This window comes from Ambystoma mexicanum, chromosome 5p (assembly GCF_040938575.1).
Source record: "Ambystoma mexicanum isolate Mex_15411 chromosome 5p, UKY_AmexF1_1, whole genome shotgun sequence".
NCBI classification, from domain to species: Eukaryota; Metazoa; Chordata; class Amphibia; order Caudata; family Ambystomatidae; genus Ambystoma; species Ambystoma mexicanum.
Genome location: NC_090930.1, coordinates 297,162,781 through 297,188,390, shown reverse-complemented (window position 1 = coordinate 297,188,390; position 25,610 = coordinate 297,162,781). Strand labels below are relative to the sequence as shown.

At 44.4% G+C, this 25,610-nt stretch overlaps 1 protein-coding gene across 2 annotated transcripts in view; it reads right to left on the bottom strand.

Annotated features, from left to right (window-relative positions):
- Positions 1-4,326: 4,326 nt before the first annotated feature.
- The window catches only part of RADX (RPA1 related single stranded DNA binding protein, X-linked), a 586,560-nt gene continuing 565,276 nt past the window's right edge, over positions 4,327-25,610 (bottom strand). For both annotated transcript variants that reach the window (XM_069612730.1, XM_069612729.1), the window contains one exon: positions 4,327-5,004. In XM_069612730.1, coding sequence (XP_069468831.1) covers positions 4,853-5,004 — 152 coding nt within the window. In that variant the 3' untranslated portion in view covers positions 4,327-4,852. The remainder of the gene's footprint in view (positions 5,005-25,610) is intronic.

Below are 25,610 nucleotides of genomic sequence, written 5' to 3'. Positions count from 1 at the left end.
GGGCATTGCAGTAATCGACCCGACTGAGAACCAGCAAGCCACTACCGGGGGACGGTACCATGATTTGAGACCGTTCTACGCCTTCAAACCCACAGGACTCTCTGAAGCTGCTTTTGGCACTCTACCACCTCAAACCACTTTACTGAATGTTCAGACCTGCTTGTGGCTGCACAGCACTAGCCGAGCAAATTATTGCCCTGGCTCGAACTTGAAGCTCTTCAGTATACCTGTGGCCTTCGAACCACCTCTTTGAAGACCAGCATCTTCGTTGCTGACCTTCAACAGTTGACCGGATCCCGGGGGACACTTCAAACTGCAACCTTCAACCACTGCTCTGAAGTTGCTCGATTCGAACTGTGCATCAAGTCACCAGCCTCTTTGCCTTCGAAACAGACTGTCAAATCGAACCTGGTGGCTCTCATGATCTGCACTTCTACGAGCACCATCTTCGAACCACCTGAACTCCCATTTGACCTCTGCTCGACAGCTGCTCCCTGTCTAAATTGAGACTGCTGTACCTGAACCACTAGTCGGCTGCTGCACCATGCTAGCTGATTGCATTGTCAGCTAGCAATGCAATCAGCATTGCTAGCTGACTATTGAGTCATATCGGCTCACTTGGTCCACCTTGGGGCTCTAGAGACTGGTTAGGCCACCCTTAATTCCTTCTTTCACCAGAACATATCCCTTTGACAAATGTTGTGGTTTTTACATGCCTTGCTCCCCTGATTCATGACCCAGAGTGCTACATATTTCTATCTGTACATATTTTGTGTTCTTTCCTCAGAGGTGGGTTTGGCATAGTGTTTTCTGTGGAGTTATTTTTGCAGATGGTGCGCTTCATTGAAGTTTATCTATTATAGAACCTTGATTGGACATTCCCTTTATTTTAGAGTACTTCTGGGTTGCAACTGAATCACATTTACACCCCTTTTGAGAGAATAGCCTTCTTTCTTCGCATGTTACCACAAAAGGTGAAGTAGGTATATCTCTTAAGTGTGCCCGTTTTACCTTTCGGATTGGGATCAATCTTAGTTTACAGCAGTTTGAGGGTACAGTAGGCGCTTTAACCACTATTCACTCTTTTACTCCTGCAGGCAGAAGTCATTTCGTCACACCCTTCGCATTCTTATGTAGAGACTGCTGTCTGAGTGCAAGGCCCTCATTGTCCATGCACTGTAAGGAGAACTATGTGTGGAGTACAATTACATTTCTCTTGGTTGCTTCTAAATCTACAGTGAGGAATTATAGTTGTCACCAACACACCAGCCCTTTGATATCAAAATGTGAAGCAGGCCTCACAATAAATATGGAAACAAAACAATGTACTTATTTTTTTCTCAAAACATTAACATGTATTTATATCAGATAAATATTTTGGTTTGCTTAGTTCACCTAGTCTTGAACTGATTTAAGTCTAAAATGTTTGACAAACTCCCTGTGACCAACTATTGGTTCCTAGCTTGGGCATCACTACTACTTGACATTTGTTCTAATGTTGGATTGGTTGCAAAACATTGTAAAAGCTTGGGTTTCTCTAGAATTCAGTTTCTTTTGGATTGGTGGGACAGTAGGGCCTAACTCTTTCCCCATTGTCAAGCAATCACCCTCGCCACATCCGTGCTCATTAAGGAATAGATTTCAATTACTTTATTGACTACTGGAGGCTCCAAACTACTTTTCATTCCGCTTTTCAATTTGAGATGTCTAAGGCCACTGGAGAACCCAAATTACAGAAGGAAAGACTTATTATGATGACGCTACCTAGGGTTTGAAATTTAAATCACAAAGCACATACGCTTATATTGCCCCTTTCAGTGATGTAGCTTTAAAACAGGGTTGCCCAAAACACTTTTGTTGTCTGGGATTTAATTAATTATTTGGAAAATTGTGTAATCTGGAGTCATAGTACTCACTTTTCTCTTTGTATTTCAAAGGTCCAGGAAAGGTATGGACACCTACTGGCTTCAGGGAGCTCTCCCAGGTAAGCGCCTTTCAATCTGTCCACCTGCTCCCCAAATCCCTTTAAGGTAATCCGGGCCAGTCTTGGAAAAATACTCTGCATTCAGTCCAATGTGGGAAAAGGCAATTTTAAGAAATTTCCCCCATCAGTAAATCCAACTGAAAACCAAATTTGCTACTCTCCTGTCAGATGAGGTCTCTAGCTCCTATGTGTTCGCAAAATTCTGCTTTATGTGTTTGTGTTTAAATAGGAGAGGAAGACCTAGGCTAAGCTGCCTTCGGTGTGGCCCGCAAACATATACCGTTGGGATTCTTAAATAGTCTAAAAAAATGTTGTAATAAATATCCAAGTCTTCTTGTATTTGATAGTGATACTCCGGTTTTAATTAAGTTTTTCAAGAGTAGAGTTTTTTAGAACTGGTTTGCCAGTGTATTTTTTAAGCAAACAAAAAATGGCCAATGCATTTCAGATATCATAATCCTTCATCAGGGCCTTATCTAATCTGTATTCAATCTATATTACGCTTCATATAGATGTGAACAACATATCAGTGTTTTGTGTACATTCCAAACATTGAAATCATTAAGAGGGTACCCCCACACATAGAAATAAAACATACCGTTACACAACACAGAAAAAAAGAACAAAACATAAGAGAGTTCATAAGCACAATATACGCAACTTGCATCATGTTCACAATTTACATGTATTTTACCATCACTTTTCCAAGATCGTGTCAGGGTAGTTATGTGTTGAACAATGTCCATGCCTGTTGGATAATCACGATATTGTGTCTAAACAGTGCCTTAACTATCATGCGTTTAGTGTTGAAAATGGGTTGCATGCTGCATGGACAATGGCCGAGTCTGTTGAGCAGTCACAGCGTGTCATCTTCACAATGCGTATTTGTGTTTAAATACCCAGCAAACTCCTGAAATGCAACATCATTTTACGTGGAATTATGTATTGGACAGAGACTGATAGGTTCTCTTCACTTTCTCACATCTATCGTGGCCTTCTTTCTTGCTTCCATTGTCCCATGGGCACCAGGACGGGAAGGGTTAGCTATACAGTAGGCTAGTCCAGTCCTTAAGAGTAAAACCAATATTCAACTACAATATTCATTTTTAAATTTATTCTGTGGTTTGTCTTACCAAGTTGACCACAAGGGATAATGAAGTGATGCATGCTGTGTTCATCGCCTGTGGATTTTCTTGTCTTAATTTGGATTTTTTTGTTTTGTGTAGTGGGGTGGCTGTGTTGAGTCTTGTTGGAGGAAGACTCTCGTCTGGGTTGTTTACGGGTTTTTAACTAGGTTAATGGTGTGAGGAGTGATTGTCCGGGCTGGGGGCTGGAGTTGAGGGATTTTGGATACAAGGTCTTACCTGGGAGCTTTCAAGGATTCTTGCATATTGTTGCCTTGTAGCTGCTATACTCAATTGTCAGGGTTACTAACCTGGACTTGACCTCTTAACCAAGATTTTGAAGGACTAGAATTTACTGTTCATGCCAGAACCTGGTGACATGTATGTACAAGTCCTAGAATACATCCCCACAATTGCAGGCTAATACAACCTTATGCTGCCAATCGCTAGGGAAACAGTTGTCTTTAACTAGACACTTGTCATTTCAGTGCATAATGTTACTGTAACATGCCGCCAGACTGGCTGCAACACTATGGTAAATCTGCTCCATTACTTTTAGATGTATACATAAGGGTTCGAAATTGAGGGGAGCTGGGAGCTATTTAGCTCCTGCATGTAGCCTAGAAGAGCCTGGTTAGCTTGACACCAACAGCTACTTTTTGCTCGCCATGCCTCTTGATGCCGAACTAACACACCTGTTTGAACTTAACTCTGTGCATTTGTGACAATCTATAAATAAACACTAGGACACATCTAAACAACATTTAAAGCATAAGGAGTTATAAATAATTGACAAAATGATAACTTTGCATTTTAAATGATATTTTAATTTGCTGAATCTTACATGCTAACTCCTTTCCCCGCTGTGTTAGTTCCTGGTCACTGATTAATGCTGGATACCCAGGAGCTGCCTTTAGCGCCTGTTTGTGGAATCCTAATTTTGATCCCTGTACATGACTATGAAATAAAAGGTATGTACTTGTCATTTACTGCCAGTCAGTGAAATTAGACTCTAGTTTGTGGAAGAAAAAGGGCACATACTGGTCACTCCTGGTCTGCCTATCACTTGACTGCCTTGCCGTCCCATAGCCTCTCCAGTCTCCATTGCTAACACCACTCCTGAACCGGTGGTGGGATTCTAGGGTTAGTTTTTCCCTGTTTACAGCACAGAATGTAAACAGCACTTTATAAAAAGCTAAAAGCAAACAAAAGCACGAGTAGAGAAAAAAGAAACCACTTCATATCTTTATTAAGGACCAAATATTAAAATATGCATGTTTGCACTACAAAGAGTTTTAGACACAGACATATATACATTATTTAAAATTGACTAAACATATATTGTTAATAAATGCATTTTGGAGTTAAAAATCGCATAATGCTGTGTTGTGCAAATAAACAGATACTGTAGCATGAAGTTTCCCATAATTTTCAATGTGTTTATTTAATGTTAGATCGTTAATTATTAATTAAAAAAGTATCCAATACTGCACATGGCAAAATCACTAATTGCTCAATAGCAATGCACCTCAAGCATTTACTGTAAAGAAAATCACATGTCCAGTTGCCTGCAGATGAAGGGTGAGGTCAGGCGGTCTATTCACTTTCATAATTAATTATTAATTATTGCACCCTTTTACGTTTGTGCACATGAAAAGCAGGTTCATGATTCTGTACCGAGGACACATTAAAACACAGAGACAAACATAGGCGTTTTAAAATGTAGAGCTGAAAAGCACAACATTCAAGGGTGTTGATTTGCAGCATCAGCTTCCTCTGCCGGATTGTAAATTTTGTTCAGGCCGATTTCCACGTGATCGTTACCCAGGTGACAGATGTCCAGGATGCAGATGAGATGTAACCTATTGAGGTCATGGATGGATTTCACATTTTTACCTAGAAGTCAAATATCACATGGTTTGGTATTTAGCTAAATGCCTGTCTGACATTAATTCCTAAATGGACATTTACAGCTTATGATACAAGAAAGCACCTGTAAAGTGAGGAACAGAACCTGTCAAGCAATGGTTTTAAAGAATGGCTGAAGCTCAATGTAATATGGTTCATCAGGGAGCACAATAAATATCTGTAAAAAGTGTATCGTTAACGAAGAAAATGTTTTGAACCAAACCTAAACCACTTTCTCAATTTCTTTTTCCACGTAGGGCTGTACTAGGTCTCTTTATCATGGATGCATACCAGCTTCCTCCGTGGATGTTAAAACAGTGCAGCCATACCACGGGATTCCATCAGAAGAGAGCATCAGCATGCAACCCGTAAATGGCCACCAATTAATCAAGGTTAGGTTTTCTGCCAATTTCAAAATTAGAATTTGCAAACCTTTGTTGCCAATTATTTATAAAGGAGACAGAACCAGCCTTTTTATTGCTAGGACTGCAGAACACGGCAGCATATCAGCCTGGAGGTGATATGAAGTCTGGAGGTAGTGTAGCATGCCAGTGATCACTGGATGTCATCACAAAAAGGCAGTACCACCAGTCAAACATCTGAGGGAGTTAAGTACAAGATCTCACATCAGCTTTCTTAATCAGGGACATTGAAGGCATGACAGTTTGGACCCACCTGAGACCGGCAGAGCTCCAGAGCACCAGAATAGCACCGACTGATTATGCAACCAAACTAAAAGATTCCACACCATTGGCTTTCAGGCTCCCAAAGTGGCTACAAGCACCCATCAAGCCACCCAATCATGTTTCTTACTTGCAATCGCCTGTCATTTAATGGACCCTAAATACATGCTCCATAAATGTGGGCAATGTGAAACAGTACTGCTTGATCTCAGAACTCTGCTTGCACTACAAAAGCAATGCCATTTGTCTGCACAAATGCTCCCAGAAATTGTGTCACAACCATTCATGACCAACAATGGAAAATGCTACATCGCCAGTGATTTCAGCCAACATTTTCTCACATAGCCCCACCTAGCAAAAGTTCTCAAGTCACTCAAACCATACATCAGTCTTGTCTTCTTCATAAAAAGGTTAAGTTACTTACCTTGGGTAAAGTCTTGATGGATACTTATTTTAGTTGCAAATGTTGAATGATAGAAATATATACCTCAGCTACCAGGTTGGGATCAGGAAGTTGTTTCGATCATAGCCAGGCAAGTGCAAATAAAAAAGTAAGACATTTATTCTCATAATATATACCTTTCATCTGCAGATTATGTCACATTTGGAAGTCTCCCAGAGTAACACCGAAAAATATGTATGCTTAAGCGTTAGAATTTATAAAGATCTGGTAAGTCAGTAACAATCAAAAGTCTGCTTTGCAGATCTCATGTTTGAAGGCATCTCCTAGAAAAGGTTTTGTTGTTGCTCTTCTTCTTGTAGAGTGAGCAATATATCTTCAGGTGACAGATAATTTGTTACTTCTTAGAACACCTCAATCCATGAAACAATCCAAAGTAATGCCTTGTCACTGCACAGTCTTTAGAAGAACAGCTTGAAACCAAAATGAGTTCTGAATGTCTCATCAATGAGTCCGAGCTGGATACATAGTGGATCAAAGCCCTTGTCCAATCAGTGAAACCTCTTGGTTGTAGAAGGTAAATGGCAAAGAAGTGAAGACAAAGAAATATAGTTACCCCTGCTGCACCCATCTTTTAAACATCTGTGTGTTTTAGCATGTCCTTCAGACCCTGCACACTTATGTTATTGCTTCCCAGTGCATTATGAAGATGGACAGTTACCTCCACTGCCCACATCTTTCAAACATCAAAGTGTGTATCAGGTCTTTCAGGAGTTTGCCTAAACAAAGAGTCTCTGTATGATCTCATAAAAAACAGAGCAGGTTGAATTCTTCGTTCATACCATTTGGGACCAAGGAGTACAGTCTATGCACCCAAAAAGCCTTCCTTTGTGCCCTTCTTCGGTCAATGTCTCCACAAAGCCCCTTTGCATTGATTACCTCAGGGACCTGAAATTGCATCTGGGCAATCGAACATCCGTATTGATTGAAGGGCTTGGCTACCGAGTTTGTGTTCACCGTGCGTATGCACGACTTGTGTTCAACTCCATACAGTCTCCTTGCATACCTCTATCTGAGATTGTTCATAAACTCCACCATAGACGCTTTGGAGGTTTGTCATTCTTGAATATCAGCACGCAATCCTATGTGCTTTGCTCTGAAGATTAATTCTATCATGTTTTACAATCTACCAAACTGGTACCAAAGAGGGAGAAGGGAGTGCCATAATTCATATTCTTTATGGCAGATGAATATAAGCAAAAAAGCTGTGCTAATCCAGATTGAACAGTGTAACATACAGCAAAAAGAGACCTTATGCTTGATGTTTGAACCCAAAGAGAGACCAAGTAAAATTACAGCAGCCACCACTATTACTTGTAATACATGTCTGCTTCTCGGAGGACAGGGTTGTGTAGTAAAAGTATACTTCCAGGGGAAAGGACTATGTATCTCTGAGGAGATGGGAGCTTTGCAAGGAACACAGTTGTGTCCCTCGCAAAGTTGGGGGGGGGGGCAATCCAGAGGACACACATGTTCCAGAAATGTTAAGTCAATTGAGTCATGTACTTCTTATACTTTGACTCAGGCCCTAGGCATTCTGTGGTAAGTCAAACATAAGAGACAGGCAAGTGGACATGTTTAAACACTGTAGTTTATTAGTAAAAGGAAAGAAAACCTACTCCGAACCCAATTTCTATAATGAGTTCCACATGCTAGAAAACAACAAGGGTGCTCATCAGGACGCCTTTACAAAATTAACTCAGTCCTCTGTCAAACTCTGAGCCAACCTATCGCTGTCCTACCACTAATAATGGAAAACCGAAAGATTGTTAAGTTATAACTCAGCATACGGGTTACACCCCCCATTTTGGAATATCAGTGGTGGCTGCTTATCTGGCCCCCATCCACAATTTTCTCAGTTTCTTTCAGATCCAGGCTTTGCAAATTTGTCCTAAAAGAAAATCCAAAAAACAAAAGAAATGTCTCTTAGTTTCGAATACTAAAAGGTCATCATCAATTAGTCCAAAAAGTGGCAAGAGTATCCCTTCTCCAAGGAGGTATCCTTGTAAACTGACTATATCGATATTTACAATGGAACCAACCAAGTCCATTCTCTGGCTCTCACATTGTTCCAACTTGTAGCCTTAGATAGACAAAGGGATTGCTCAGCCCTACAGTACCTTTTCCTTCTGTCATCCCTTTCAGGAATATCCCTTTCCTCAGCAATGAATGGGCTAGGGCATGGCTCACAACTATGTAATATGGTTTCTACAATCCTCCATAGGGTTTTAAGTTCCTAAACCCTTGTTGAGCTATAGGCTTGGTTAGCCCTATTCCATGGAGCACTTTACCCCTTTCAAGGCTCTACACTTTCCCCACCCCAGGTGGGCTATGGGCTTGCTCAGCCCGTATTATTATAGTTCTCTCACTCTCTTGCGTGATCTTCTCTTTTTCTGCGCCAGGTGGGCTATGGGCTCCCTCAGCCAAGATTATTAGTTTTCTCTCCCCCTTATGGGGTCTTCCCTTTCTCTGCCACAGGTGGGCTACGGGCTTGCCCAGCCCAGATTATTACAGTTCTCCCACACCATTTTGGGGTCTTCCCTTTCTACGCTCCAGGTGGGCGTTGGGCTCACTCAGTCCTGTTTGCATTGGCCTTACCGCCCTTCAACCTGTCCCCCTCTGTGACCGCATTCCTTCTCTCTCGTGGTGGGGATTGTCACTGGCATAGTTTTTTTCTGACTCTTGCCAGTCCACCCCTTTTCAGTATATGCCGTCAGCTCTCCCGTTCGGGACTTCGGTGTCGGGGCGACAGGACCTCAGTTCTTCTGTCTCTTGTTTGGCTTACTTCCTGCCTCAAAGCCCCCTCCTATATGGATTCTCTGCCTTCTTCAAAACTGGCTGGGCTCCTAATGGAGCATTTGCTCTGCACCCACCACGTTCTCTGCATGGCCATCCTTCCTTCGTAGGGGGGATCTCATCCCTCTCCCGCGTCTTGACACATGCCAACGGTCAGTGTTCCCTGTTATATGCTCTTTCCTCTGGCTAGTTTCCAACTGGTCTACAGTTCCTCCTTGGAAAGGAAAGGAGAATTCCATTGGTCAGCAGTTTCTCCAGGAGGTGGAATTGAGAACAGGTCAGTAATGCAGCCATCCACTTTAAAGGGGCACTGTATATTATTAACAGGTTTACATCCCACATAACCAACGAACACTGGGGTCTTGGTACAGGGGTATGGAACTCTGACTTGGATATTCCTTGTCCCCAGGGGGGTGGGAGGTCCGCCCTCCCCAGTGGGATCCTGTGTGTCCTAACCACTAGAGAGGGTATTGCGTATTGTTGAATCATTATAGGAGGACCGAGGCATTCCTTGTGGCAGGAAAAGTCTGAAGTGTGCGTCTAGCTCACTGGCCAAAAAGTTTTGAATAAGTGGCACTCAGTAAGAGGGTGTTAAGCCTGACGAGTCAGAGATGGACAGTGCATCGCAGTGAGGTCAGACCAGTCAAGTTGGATAGGGTCTGTGCAGGTGATGAGGCAGGATTATGTAAAGACTAGGTGCAGGGTGTTGGATTTTTTGTGCGTGGGGAAAGTACAATTTGGTCCATGGGTCTGGTCAATGTGAAAAGTGTAGTTGTCTGCATGGGACTCAGGAACGTTCAAATCTCAGAGAAAGACATTATTGGTGTGTGGTCATTTCACAAAGGAGAGCGAGTTGGAGATATGGTCATTGAAATAGTCACTCCTTTGGGGTGGTCTGTAGATGAGGTAAAAGGTGATGGATTCCGAGTGCGATCAAGGGAACCAGCAGGTGAGTAATTGGAGCAAGCTTGTTCTGGAAGAGGGGATGATGGACCATGGTCAATCACTCCTGTGGCTGACTGCCGCTCCACCTCCTGCCATGCCTGGCTGGTCAGCATGTTCGATGCAGTAGCAAGGTGGCAGGAGGACGTCAAAAACATGAGGAGGATGCAGCACATCATGGTTCGATGATGACGCAGGAGTCAAGGCTGAAATCCAAGATGGAGTTGGCGATCACTCCGGCGTGAGTGACTGCTGAACGAGCACTGGTCATCATGAGGGGGCACATGCATGTGGCCTGTGTGTGTTGGATGGGAGAAAAAGAAATATTGATGAGGTTCAATAGGGTAGAGTGCCAGGGCTGCCCAGTGCGCTTGGCCATTGAAACCCTGGCAAGGGTGGGCATGGGCTGCAGTCCGAGAAGATACATAGTGATGTCTTTTGGCAAGCAGTTCTTCAGCGACTACTATAGAAGTGGAATGCAGGATAGGGGGTATGGCCCTTGGCTCTATCAGGCCAGATGAGGTCCTTGTCTGTCATTTGCTGAGGATGCCGGCGTCGAGGACACCCAAGGAGGACTGGTGAAATAGGTGGTGGGCGGAGCAGCTGAGTGGAAGGACCAGGTTACGTGACCAGCCGCCGCCTCAATGTGGTCTGCATGGAGTCTTTAAGTAGCCTCCTTGAAGGAAGGAAAACTGGTGGTGGGAGGAGCAGCTGGGTGCCAGGACCACGTCACGTGGCCAGCAGGCTCCTCAATGCAGTCTGTCTGGACCGGGCATGGAGTTCTTAAGTAGCCTCGTAGTAGGTGGGAAAACTGGTGGTGGGCTGAACTGCAAGACCTATTCATGTCAACCAGCAGCCCCCTCAATGCCGTCTCCCAAGGGCTCTGATTTTTCTCCTCTATTATTCAATATATATACTAATAAATTCCATGATGTCCTGAAAACACTGAAGTTGGCCTTTCACTGTGATGATGAGAGCTATTTTTCAAGCTAACCCATGATTTTTGACATGACAGTGAGCATCCATCAACTGTCTTTGGAATGATCCAAAACTGGATGCAGTCAAATAGGCTGATTTTGAAAAGCAACAAAACCGAGTATACTTTGATAAATTCACATTTTTCGAAAAGGCCCGGAAATAAGGATTACTTCTATTCTATGATACTTGATGCAAAACCTATTCAAATTCTTTTAAAAGTAAATGCCCTTTGAGTATTGCTTGATTTTCATTTAAACATGTCTGCTCAGATAACACAATGGCCCTTGTTACAAGTAGGGCAGTAAGTCTGTAGGACAGAATTACTGTTACTGCCATCATGTCTGGCGGAATTACCACCATATCACAGGTTGATGGGAGCATTTGCAAACCATCGGGGTTAGCTGTATTTCTGCCTGGCGTAATTACTGCCGAAAAATTACATACAAGGTTAAATCTGCCAAATTTGGTGGAATTACTGTTACCTTCGGGAAAATTGAGGAATTACTGCTGGGCAGAAATAGCATCATATCGCAAACGGGAAGTTCAGCGGCAGCTAAAATGGATTTCTATACTCCGGCCTGGTGGACAGAGTTTTAGAAGGCCACCCGTGTTACTGTGAACAGGAGGGGAAACTCTGGGAGTTTATCCAAACCAATCAAGGTAGCATGGAGAGTGGTCAAGGCTAAGTCACAGGAAAGGCGAGTGGGGTCAGAGGTCCACAGGAAGTCCACACAGGGAAATATACAAGGATTACACTTAGACAGTAAGTATAAAACTGCTATATTATAAGCCCAAAAACACACTAGGAAATGAATCAAGCAGGTAATGTTATCACACAATACTAAAATATAAAACATATATATATAGTCACAGTTAGTAAGTGCAAAGTACACAGTTCACTGCCCCAATACCTAAAAGGAAAGGCAAGTAGTTAACATTTGCACCAACAGTGCACAGGAATAGTAACCCGAACTTGAAAGGTCCTATCCTAAATTGAATGAGGCCTTGTTCCCAAAAGTTCACAACTACTTTTAGAAGTTGGGAAAAAAGTTAGGGACATGTTCCACTGGATGTGAAGATTAGTTCAGAAGACTTTCCAAGGGGCTTAATGGTGAGTAAAGTATGTTGCTTCTCTTTTGAAGGGCTTTTACAACAGGGGTTGCAAAAGTAAAGGATTGTAAAACAAATCACAGTTCTGCACAAACTTTATAATGAAGGAGATAGGGGCACTGGTAAGTATGGCGGCTACTCACTACGCATATTGTAAATTTTCCCAATGAATTGGCAGGTCGAAGGGGAGTCGTTGGAGGTAGGTTTTCCCACCGTTGGATCCAGTAGAAGATGTCCAGGAGCTGTGGGTGCAAGTGAAGTTCCAGTCTGGCCGCGGAGCTGAGTGCAACCCTTTCCAATGGAGAAATGCAGCAGGCACCGATGCAGGATTCTTTAGGACACTCTACAAGACGGGGGATGCCGGTTCCAGCGACAGTCGCTGCACACTGGGGACAGCAGGTGTTTCAGTAGTCGCGGTCTTCCAGTACAGGCCCTATGATGCTGTGAGGCTGAAACTTTGCAGAAAGGCGGCTTATGGGATTAGCTGGCGACCACTGAAGTTCTGGGCAAAAATGCAGAATAGTGATGCTTCTGATGCAGTGGCCTAAATCACGGTTGGTCAGTCCACCAGGTCGCCCAGGAACACTTCCGAAGACTCCAAGCTGCACGACCGCAAGAAGACATTGAGGCTGGTCGTTCCCAACAGTCAAAAGGGTTGAAGCACTAGCAGGGGTCTTCTGAGATCAGTAGCCAGACAGGGCTTAGGCGGTACAGAAGCAAGAGATGGTCGCCAGGCCTCTTCAGGATTCGCCCTTGGGTCTTCCGTCGTCTGCATAGGGTACTTGGCTCTTCTGAACTTCTGGAGTGGCTGCAGGACTCTTCATATTCTAAATTCAGGGGAGTGATCAAACTCAGCCCTCTAATATGAAGATCTTCCCCACACATGCACAGCAGCAGTAGCCCAATCAGGCACCACTGTCGGTCTGATTCATGCATACACACCCAGATACACTGGCACCCGTATGTGGATTGGGACCAGACAGTGCCAATCCACTTCCTGGGTCCCAACACACATGGCATGCACCAGCCTGTGCAATCCACTGCTTTCCCAGGTAAATAAATGATCATGAAAGTAATTTCGTAACCTTAGAAGACAGGAAGAAGGCAAAATAACAAAATGGCCAAAGAACAATCGAAAAACCTTGTGGCATGGCCACGTTAGGACACTAGCCAAAGTTAGTAGGCAAATGCAGTAAACGTGAGAGAGCTAACTGAAAATTTAGGAATTAATTGTAAACATGTAACTGCGGGCACCAGCTGGTCTTTAGGCACATTTAAAAGTAACCAAAAATACTCTGAGAGTGTAGGCCTAGGGTGACCCACAAGTATCTCCATTGCACTGAATTGAAAGATGCATTCTGCAATATGATAAAGTTACTCAAAACAGACAACATGTAAAAAGACATAAGGGAAACATAGTTTCCTAGACCTGACAGTCTAAAGGACTGGCCAGTTTCCCCATAATAAATGAGCAAAAGACCAGTGAAGTTAAGCTGAAGGCTTTTCACTGTAAAAAGTCAGGACAAGGTTTAAAACAAAAAGCACAACATTTGGGGCTCCATAGAATAGGGTAGAAAGGTTGCCTAAAAGAGAAGCTTTCCTAACAGCAGCCACCATTAAAAACACAATCCATCGGCAAGCCACTATTTCCTTTTGCCATCCAGATGTCAGACATAGTGCAAACATGTCGGTAGACAAATGCAAGACGAGGGTGCCAGAATAGAGGGCTCGCAAACCTAAATTCATTGAAGCAGAGCTGCAGATATTGGCATATGTGGTGGGGCCAATGCTGATGATCTGTTTCGGGGAAATCAGCACAAAACATCTGTCCGCCACAAGAGCACAATATGGGCCGACAGAAGGGACAAGGTAGTGGCAGTGGCCACTGTGTAGCGGGATGTGGAAGACTGCAGGAAGAGGTGGAATGACCTCAAGGTGTGTGTGCGCAGTCTCCTCGCCACTCATACTGTGAGACAACTGCCACTGGAGGAAGCACAGTGGAGCCACTGCACCTTACCCGCTGGGAGGATAGAGTGGCAAGCATCCTTCTCAGATTATGATACAGGGAGTGTGAGCAGCAGAGGCGGGAACAGGAAGCCAATCAGAACCAGGCGAGTACAAAATCACACCATGGGGATAGGGAATGTGAAGGCAGGGCATGTATCCCAGTCAGCATTAGGCTAGCACAGAGGTGAAAATGTTGATGTTGAATCTCTTTTTGGCTCACCATCAACACTGCCACAGAAATGTGTATGTCCACAAATGTCATGTGTACACCTGGAAGCTGCATCATGTGGCAACAAATTTAAACAAATGTGATTACAGTAGACACCAACAGACTAGAAACCACATGCACCTGTGACAGCCAGAAATGCACAATGTCATGACCAGCAACCGAGAAATACCCCTGGTCATGCCATATGCACCATGTCAGATGATAGATATTACCAAGCCCCCACACATGAGCCAATACATGTGCCATACAGCATCCAAAAAGGTGGCTACCTCATGAGTCAGAGTACTACCACAAGCATGTCAAGACACATAGGCCTGGACAGACACCCTCCACAAATGTATTACCAGGACTGTATTCACCTGCACCAATAACCCAGGGGACACACCCTAGCCGTCACACCAGTACGATGAAACACATGCACCCTGTATCAGTCATAGACCAGCTAAGTAATGTTAAAGGTGCATAGCCAACACACAACCCAGTGCACTGTATGCACAACAGGCATGAGACCCAGATTCGTAGATGAAGCCAGGCCCCTGACCATTTCCTGTGTTCTGTGCATGTACCTGCCACAGTTTACAAGACAACTGAATCTAGGTATTTACTCATTAGAGATACACAGAGCGGTCAAGGTACCAGCGGCAGTGATGTAGAGCCTCCACATGCCGTGCCCATCAACACCTCTTCTGCCACCCATGCACTCAAGACTTCAGGCAGTCAGCCCAAGACCGTAGCCCAAAACGCTCTATCAAACGTGTTCACGGAAGTAGCTGCCACCTCCACTGGTATTCTCAACCCTGTAGTGACCGCTGCAATGGCCACTTCAACCAAGCTGCCTGCCCCCATATCTGCTGCTGCACCCATCAGGACCTCAAATGCCAGCAGTTAACCTGGGTCAAGTCAAGCAGGATTACCACTGGAGACCAGTACCACCATGCACCCTTTATCGGTCTTCGGCATCAGCTCTTTGTAACCAGTCATAGGTGGGGCTGGAGTTAACCTGCTCTTGTCCAGGCCACCCCCTTCAGGCCTAGGTTATCCTGTGATCAGTCCTCTACAATCTGTTGCTGTAGACCTGCAGTCACTCACACAGCCTGATGACGGTGATGACGCTTTGGATGGTGGCGAATTGTGAGAGTGATGTCACACCCACCACCTCACCTTTTCGCCCATCTGCTGCCCTGCCCATTGATGCCTCATCTGCCATCTGCGAGAGGCTCACAAGAATGGAGCAGCGGCAGAAGATGATAGAAGAGCTCATAGAGCTCCACCTGCAGCATACACAGGCAATGCAGGATGCTGTGACCGGGCCTCAAGGAGAATAGCCAGGGAAATGGCACCTTCAGTGCTGACACCAATCATAATCTGCTTTGGTGGACCAGAGGGTGCAGGAACTTACCAAGGCACTGTCAAGGGGCCTGAAAAACATGCAGAGGGAACTTCTCCTCATGATGCAACACATGCGTGGCGTGGAGTCTGTCAGGTCTGCCTCTGTTAGCCCCACAAAAGGGTCACAAGCAGGGAGTTCCCATAAGAGGTCATTCATTGCACACTGCCACTCAGACAGCAAGGGCACCTTCTGGCCAAGAGAAGCACTGTACAAAATAATTGCCTGACACCAAGATGACAACAGGAATTTAGCAAGGTGGAGGGGCATGGATGTTGGGGATTGAGAGAGGTGGGGGGCATGCGTGTCACTGACTAAATAAATGGAGCTTGCATCATAAGTGGAGATCGGTAGTCTTTTGTGTCGTGTCAGAGATTTTAATGCAATGATTGACTATTTACAATGTGAATTGTGGATATTGTTTTCAGAAAAAATGTATATGAATTCTTGAGGCTGCATGGGCCCATCCCTTCCTTCTGCACGGCCATCCTGTGCTGGTCTGCCAGCTCATGTCTCATCACCCTCCTCGTCCGAGTCTGCCTATGCCAAGTCCTCTTCAGCAGGCAATGGTACATTCCTCCATATGCACATAGTATACACCATCTCACACACAACCTTCCCAACCTCCTCGGGACTGTATATAAGTGCCCCTCCAGTCTGTGTGCCTCATTGTAGGTAATTCCATGTTGCATCCCAGGGTTCCTTATTGGGGTCATGAGCCAGGGTAACAGTGGGTAGCTTGAGTGACTTGCAAGTGGAATGAAACTGTGTTACTTTCAGAAAGTTAATGGTCGTACTTCCCTGTCCTGACTAAGTGGTGCATGCTTTTCACTTTCATGCACTTATTTGAGTACACTGTAGTGCCATTGGGGTGCGTTCCCCTTGCATTTGGCAATGCACGACGACTTGTGCCCATCCTACACTGCAGCATATGCATGTGCCTCTATAATCTGGATTCCATAATCATCCCTGCACATCCCAATGGTTACTTTGCATGTTGAGGGCCTGTGCTGCCTTTTACTTGACCAATGTGGTATATTTGATGTGTGCCTGTGGCGGTGAATTTGCTTGGCTTTTTTGGCCTGGTGTGTGCTACAGGGTACAGTGGGGTGCCTTCCGTTCTAGTACTATCGGTGGCCACCTTTGCCCAGCCCACCTTATCAATCTTTGTGCACCCACTCTAACCCCCATCATCACATACTTCGTCATCGCCTCATTCCACACCAATACCGTCCCAGCTAACATCAAAGAAGTTTGGGTCAACCCACTTCTTAAAAAACCCTCACTGGACCCCACTGTACCCACCAATTATAGACCCATAACGACAGTTCCGTTCCAACTAAAAATAATTGACAAAATTGCGTACAGCCAAATACAAAATCATTTTGAACAAAATCAACTCCTAGGTGCCAGACAATCTGGATTCAGGCCTAGTCATAGTACCAAAACAGCGTTACTAGACCTTAAAATCCAAATGGATTCAATAAGAGACTCTGGGGACATGTGCATCCTTACTACTACTAGATCTATCAGCTGCGTTTGATCCGTTAGACCACAACAAACCATGCAATACCCTTACTGATAACTTCAAATTCTCCCACAAAGCTACCTGCTGCGTCAAATCTTTCCTTTCGGAGAGCACCTCTAGAGTAGCCATAGGTAAGGAAGCTTAGGTAACAAAAAGGGACAGCCCTAAAGTGGGAAGGACAATGGGCTGAGCAAACACATGAATGGGGGGGGGTCCTAACCTCTAGAATTTGAATCTTTGCAATTATCTAATGCAGTAACATTTGTACCCTTGCATAGATCCAATGGGGCAGTAACAACTTTGTCTCATGGATATGCGACCTAGAAATACACAAGACCAACTGTAGTCCTTCTACAGCTCTTTATTATTTCGCTGTTGTATTTATAGAAAAGTAAGCATGTCATTTATCAATCAGTAGTGCCAATTATGTTAGAACACAGTGTCTTGTAAACACTACAATGACCGAAAACTGTTGAACACTTACAGTAGGAATGATCAACACAGAAAATGACCACAACATAACATGGCCTTCAACACTGTAAATGAACACTAAGCATACGTTTTGTGACTTACACCGCATTAGTGAATTTACATTTGTTGACATCATATGATGTAGAGACCGTGTAGGATAGTGTATTAGTTACACAGTCTAAGTTTTTAATCCAATCAGGAAACCTCTGAGGAGGTACTCCTATGCCCGGCAGAAGGATGGAACGGTCGATGTCTAGATCTAAGGTTAAAGATGTGGTGGCAGACTAAAGCGTTACCCAAATCGTGGGCACGATAGCTGCAGACGGTTCGGCTCGATGGAAGTAGAGCCTTCTTCTAGGGCCAAAAAAACCAAGTCTCTCTGTGTGAGGTTCATACAAAAATAAAGAGTATTAAAAGGGTGCATATGTGATAAAAAAAAAGGGTAAAACAAATAAGTATGCATATACAATAAGCATTGTGAAATGTCTCATTCCAGTAGCCATGAGACTAACCTTGCTGGTTACTCCAAAAGGGCTGGCGTGCTCTTCATGAGGTGAAGAGCAGCAGTAAGGTGGGGTTTAGCGGTCCCGCTGAGGTCCGTGAGCAGGGGTCCTCAGGGAGGTGGCTGGGGGGCTCACTTAAAGTGTTGGAAAAGGAACCCTGTGGGTAAGTATGACAAGGCTTAGCAAATGTATTGCCTAGTGGAAACACGGGAGAAAGGGGCAAATCAATAGGCTAAAAATCCACGTTACCTGCGGGGCGGTGTCTTCGGGTTCCGCGGGATAGACCCAATTAAGGAAGGAAGGAGGGTCCCTGCGTCTGAGGAGCAGGAGAACTGAAAGGAAAGGGGAGGCGGCATGAGTGGATAACCAGGACCCTGGGAACTCTGGAGCGCCAGTCAAATGAATCAATAATAAAAAATGCTACCTTGTGGAGTGGAAGAAGAGGGGGGGAAGGCAAGCGTCCTTGCCTTAGGCAGGCGAAACCATCCAGGTAATACAGCAGTTCAGCCAAAGTCAGATGCTGCAAGTAAGAACCTGTAGGCGCATTAAGGGGCATGTCAGCAGCCAATTCGAAAGTGCCTGCAGGGCGAAAGGAGAGTGCGAGGGTGAATGAATTACCTTTAGTGAAAGGTGCTGGCTTGGGAGGCAAACGTCCTGGTCCGAAGCCTGTGCTATCTCTGCCGGGTAGGGGAGAGGCGAGCTGTGTAAATAAGCCAGGCACACATGCGCAAGGGGAAAAGTGTCACCTGGTGGTGCGCATGCGTGTCCAGTGGAATGCTCGCCCGAGGGAGATTCGGTTGGGGGCTGGGCCCACCTGCATGGCAGAGCGGTGTTGATTGCTTGTGGTGACTGTCTCGGAGGGACAAACACATAGTCGCTGCAAGTGAAATTGTGCCTAAAGTGAAGCAATTCAGGAAAACATGAATCTGTTATGTATATGTGTGCATGAGGTGTATTGCCGGCAAGAGACAAAAAAACACCAAGTACATGCAAATCACTAACTGCATCTAGTAAACATTGTGTCTCACTGAATAGACGTGGAGCATAATCCTATATTCACATGAACCATCATGTAGGACACACAGACAGAAAGCTTACTGTACATACAGAGTCGTATGAAAGCAAGGTAGACGACTGCAGGTATGGAGGCAAGTGGCATTGCTGGTGAAGAGGTAGATGGCACGGAAAATGGCACAGCAAAGCCAGATAGAGGCAGTGGCTTAGCAATCAGGAAGACAGAGTACATGTCCATATATAATGCACAAGGTCACATGGTTTTGTTAGTTGTCTAATACAGATGCTGCACCCCTAATGAGTTACATTAACCTTACGACAGACTAAACAAATGAATACAACACATGGAGTGCTGCCAGTAGCTGAAGCTTCATAGTCGAGCTGCTAGAGTCAGCACTGACTAAACATCTTTTCATTCAATGATACGTTTTATTTGCAAACATGTGGTACAGCTATGGGGGCCGTTTTTTGCACCCAGCATGGCCATCATTTTTATGGTCGAGTATGAACTCACCCACGTGTTAAATATCTCTAACCCGTTTCTCGACTATGATACACTGTGGTATCGGTACATAGACGATATTATCTTCATTTGGAAAGGGGAAAACAGCACCCTTGACTTGTTTTTCAATTGGCTCAACACATGCACACAGGAGATTGAATTCACCATTAACAAAAGCAGTCAGAAAATCAACTTCCTGCACCTCACCACTGTACCTAAAGACAATAGATTGGAATGCTCCATCTACAAAAAAGCTAGAGACAGAAACACGGTTCTGCACTCCAGCAGTCATCATCCCAAAAAATGTACGTGATAATCTTCCCTATGGACAATTCCTTAGCATATGCACAAATTGCTCCAAGCTTGAAGAGTTCCAGAAACATTTGAGTGCACTACAGCAGAAGATGTCATGTCAGCGAGGGGATATCCAAAAAAACTGATTAGGAACACTCAGAAAAGAGCCCGATTCACACCAAGGGAAACACTATTGGTACCGAAGCAAAGTGAGACAGCGACAGACAACATCATGGCCTATGTCTCCACATTTGGCCCGACCATATCCAAAACCAAGGGACTTATCAAGAAATGTTGGCCCTTAGTCCAACTGAGTCTTGTGGGATGTATTGACCCACTTTAGCTCTGCTATCCTGCATCACTGTGTTATGATGGTGCCAGAAAACAGCAAAATGACCGCAAAACCCTTGTGCGCGCCAAAACCTCTGAAAATCGCGCTTTGCAAAGCACAAAAAGATGGCTGCCAATCTGCCACGTATGTTGTCAGTGGTGGAACAGAGCTCTCACTCCTAAAATGTGTCACTGGGCTCTACAACAATTGAAAATGGAGCACAGAAGCAAAAAGCAGTGCTTTGCTAAAGGAAACCCAAAATCTTGCTTTAAATCCCTTTTTCTTTGTTGCTGAAACTGCAGAATGCTGGTACAGAACACCCTCAAACATCCAAAATTCTTGCTGGGTGCTACAATTCACTTAGTTTAAGAAATCATTGTGAACTTACAAGGTCCTGAAAAGCGGAAAGCATAAAGAGATTTCCACAGCAAAAGTGGCCTGTGGATCTGTCAAAAATCTCTGTGCAGTACCCTAGGCCGCCTGAATGACAGCTGTCAGGAGCCTGCCTGATTAAACTTTAAACATGCATAAACTGAAATCAAATGTTTGCAATCTAAGAGGCCTGTTACTGAGAGTAACCCATCTTGTAATTGTAAGTATTCTAGCTGTGATTTGATACAAGTTTGTTTTAAGCTAAGGAAAAATTCAACAGAGTTAACAATTAAAATTAAGCTTGGCTGAAGCCACCAAACTGGAATAACCGGTTTCTCACAGCATGAAATCACACAGACGCGTTAATTATGGGGTTGGGTTGGGAAAGAACCTGGTCTACAGAGGCATGATGAACAATGACCAGCTGCAACTAAGGAAATGCAAGGTGTGAAGACAGTCGTAAATGGCCTCTGCCAAGAGCAAGCAGGGAGGAGACTGCTCCTGGACTGCAGGGAGTCAAAAAGAGGTAGATCCAAACAACCATCTGTGGCTGAGCATGAACAAAGAACACATTTTTTTAAAGACTTATAACTTGCTAGTCAAAATTGTGAAAAATATAAAGTAACAGATTTGTGAATCTAAATTTTGGCTGCACGTTTCAAGAGGTGGCAAAATCGTGCGACATGTTCTGAAAAGAAATGGCAAGAAATGTGATTTTACACAAAATGCATTTCTACTAGAAGTATGAAACTTTATACACTTATACCCAGGTTGACTGTGCACACCTGTAGAAATCTGCTTAAAAACTGGACATTGTGTTCCTGATGAAAAGGGCAAAATTCTGTGAAAAGCGGAGACAAGATCCCACAGCTATGGGGTTTTGAGGAGTAGCTGCTATGTAAAATATGTAATCTGTATATGTGATTGTTATAGAGGTTGCACATGTGTAAATAAGGATTGTGCCAAAAGTAGATTTTGTGTTCCAGGGGCTAGGGGTGGATTCTCAGCCTCATAAAATCACACCATAAAGGTGACACCCTGTATCTCTCCTCCTATCAAGGCAGAGTGTAGACTCTGACCCAATCACCTGTCAAAAGGGGAAAGCTGAGGCTAAACCAGCCCACCCCCCCTTTATCATAGCATAAATGGAGACAGCTCACCACTGAAAACAATGACAGATTCACTCACTATCCCGATGCTGGTGGAGCACCCTGCTGGTGAACTCTACATCTTCCTTGCTCCAGACTCCAGAAACTTGACAAAGCAGAAACCCATTGCATAGTTGAACCATTTTGAGCTAGTCATCAAAATTCCAGAACAAGAACCCTACAAACCTAAGGGGAAACATCAAAAGACAGCCGGGCTGCACTGTACTGCTTGCCTGCTGTAAATAAATATCATCATAACCAAGAAGGACAGATCCAATCCAGTGCCGTGCTGTGACCAGAATACATTGCAGATCCAATCTAGTGTTGTGCCGTGCTGTGACCAGAGCGCCTTACAGATCAGATCCAGTCCGATGTGCCCAGCCGTCTTTCCTAAACCAGATCCAATCCCCTGACCAGAATCCTGACGGTTCCATTTAAAAACATATCCAGTGAGTATCTATAGGAAAAATTGTGTCACTGGCATATATATTTTGCTAAGTCAATCCCTATCTTAAACCCATCCTATCTTGTATTCAGGACCTGTCTTCTCAGGAGTATTTTTGAATTGTCTGAACTCTCTATCCAAACCATCCTATCTTCCCTCCACAACTAGTACTGTTAAAACTATCTTTCCGCTGATCTTTTCTCTTCTGAAGAAGGCGAGTTTCCTACGCAGGCAGTCATTCTGATCAAGTGACTGTGTTCCTTTGGGGTATTTGTTTTGTTCATAGTCATCCTCTAGTGTAAGAAACCCTTTTGTCATTTTAAAAGTGCATTCCTGTTTTCCATTCTTGCGCCCATCTCAAAAAATCTCAACTTCTGCTTGTAGCTAACATCCACAGCTTTAAAATAGCATCTAAAACCGCATTCCACATCAATACGGTTCTCCCGTTATCGCGAATATCGCACGGTGAAAAGTTTGCCGCAAATTTTCATTTTGGGAAATTCTTACACGTGTACAGCTTTTGATTGGTTCCAACATGAATTTTAAGATTTCAAATTGTTTCTTGGTATTAAATCATTGCTTGTGTTTGTATGCAACTATCCAAAGCGGCTCCCATAAGAAGTTATCACAATTTCAGCAATTTTGACCATATTTAGTGTTTTTGCTCAGTCTATTTCAGATGACTTTAAAAGCCATTCTGACAGCTTGACAGTCAATTCCATTTTCTCTTGTGTTTGAAAGGGGGAAAGTGGGATTGATATTTTGTTTGAATTCTGCCACTCCTGAATACCTGTTCTCTCCTCCTATCCCTTTACATTGCCTATTGGGGGGTTGAGGGGTGTGCATGAGGAACCTTTAACCACAGTGCTATCCTATCTGAAACCACACACAAGTGTAATTATCTGTGCTGAATTGTTTGCTCACTGCTACTCATTGTGTATTAAAGAGATTATTCTGTGTTACCTCATCCCATTGGTGAGTGTGGTGTACCTATTAAAACCTATTGTGATAACATTTTAAATACATAAATAAATCGTTACCTTTGCAAACCAACTGGATTCCTGGTTCAGTGTGACCGGGGGGGTTCCAGGAGAAGGGTGTGATATGAGTGGTATATCGTTCGGAATAAAGAACTTTTAGACAAAAATAAATAAGGATTTCAGTTGTGCACTACAGGGTAGGCGTTGAATTAGGTGTATGCCGGATCACTTACAGTCTGCCAGCTGAACCCAGACCCAGAATGGCGCTAAATAGGTCTACAAATTTGAAGGACCTTTTGACCCCAGCAAGAAAACCACACGGTCCATGCTATGGAATATGAGGGAGATCTGGGGTCACCACCCATGCGGATCTTGTACTGCATGTAGACAGACCAGGAAAATCAATTCCTTCCCCATAGATGGTAACAACTGGCAATTGAAGCACTTTTCTAACTGCAAATCGGCTAATTTGATATCCGTGATCCAATGCCCCTGTGCCTTCGCTACATAGGCCAAACTCCAGACCCACTCATAAAAGAATAGGAGAGCACAAATCCAGGATACGCTGCAAGAACCAGGCTGCCCCCCTGGTCTCCCATTTTACTGAGTTCCAACATGGGCAAGACACATTTACCTGGTGGGTAGTTGACAAAGTGCAAGAAAGATCCAACATTGCGAATGCACTCAACTTTAAAGAAGCGTGGTGGATGTTTAAGCTCCAATCCACTACCAAAGGTCTCAACGAAGCCCAATCATGTCCTTTTGTCACTTGACGGGTTGACTGACTCATCTGTACTTTTGCAGATTACTACCCCTCTTCTGCCCCCTTCTTTTAGGACCCCTCGCCCCGATTGCATCCCTTTATTACAGGCAGGCACCTGCTTCAGCTACTGGCAGCACTCCATGTGTTGTATTCATTTGTTTAGTCTGTCGTAAGGTTAATGTAAATCATTAGGGGTGCAGCATCTGTATTAGACGACTAACAAAACCATGTGACCTTGTGCACCATATATGGACATGCATTCTGTCTTCCTGATTGATAAGTCACTGCCTCTTATCTGGCCTTGCTGTGCCATTTTCGGTGCCATTTACCAGTTCACCTGCATTGCCACTTGCCGTCATACCTGCAGTCGTCTATCTTGCTTTCATACGACTGTATGTACAGTAAGCTGCCTGTCTGATTCATACGTGATGTTTCATGTGGATACAGGATTATGCTCCACGTGTACTCAGTAAGACGCAATGTTAACTAGATGCAGATAGTGATTTGCACATGTACTTGGTGTTTTGTTCTGACTCTTGCCGGCAATACACCTCATGCACACATATACATAACAGATTTAAGTTTTGCTGCATTGCTTCACTTTAGGCACAATTTCACTTGCAGGGACTATGTGTTTGTACCTCTGAGACAGTCACCACAGGCATTCAGCACCGCTCCGCCATGCAGGTGGGCCCAGCCCCCAACCGAATCTCCCTCGGGCGAGCATTCCACTGGACACGCATGCGCACCACCAGGTGACACTTTTCCCTTGCGAATGCGCGCCCGGCTTATTTACACAGCTCGCCTCTCCCCTATCCGGCAGAGCTAGCACAGGCTTCGGACCAGGACGTTTGCCTCCCAAGCCAGCACCTTTCACAAAGGTAATTCATGCACCCTTGCACTCTCCTTTCGCCCTGCTGGAGCTTTCCAATTGGCTGCTGACATGCCCCTTAATCCGCCTACAGTTTCTCACTTGCAGCATCTGACTTTGGCTGAACTGCTGCATTACCCGGATGGTTTCGCCTGCCTAGGACAAGGATGTTTGCCATCCCCCCTCTTCTTCCACTCCACAAGCTAGCATTTTTTATTATTGATTCATTTGACTGGCACTCCGGAGTTTCCATGGTCCTGGTTATCCACTCATGCCGCCTCCCCTTTCATTTCAGTTCCCCTGCTCCTCAGACGCAGGGACCCTCCTTCCTTCCTTAACTGGGTCTATCCCGCGGAACCCGAAGACACCGCCCCACAGGTAACAGGGATTTTTAGCCTATTGATTTGCCCCTTTCTCCCATGTTTCCACTAGGGAACATATTTGCTAAACCTTGTCATACTTACCCACAGGGTTCCTTTACCAACACTTGAAGTGAGCCCCAAAACCTCACTGAGGACCCCTGCTCACAGACCTCAGTGGTACCGCTAAACCCCACCTTACTGCTGCTCTTCATCTCATGAAGAGCACCACCGCCCTTTTGGAGTACCCAGCAAGGTTAGTCTCATGGCTACTGGAATGAGACATTTCGCTATGCTTATTGTATATGCATACTTATTAGTTTTACCCTTTTTTTTAAAACATTTGCGCCCTTTCAATACTCTTATTTTTGTATGTCTCTCACACAGAAAAACTTGTTTTTTTTGGCCCTAGAGAAAGGCT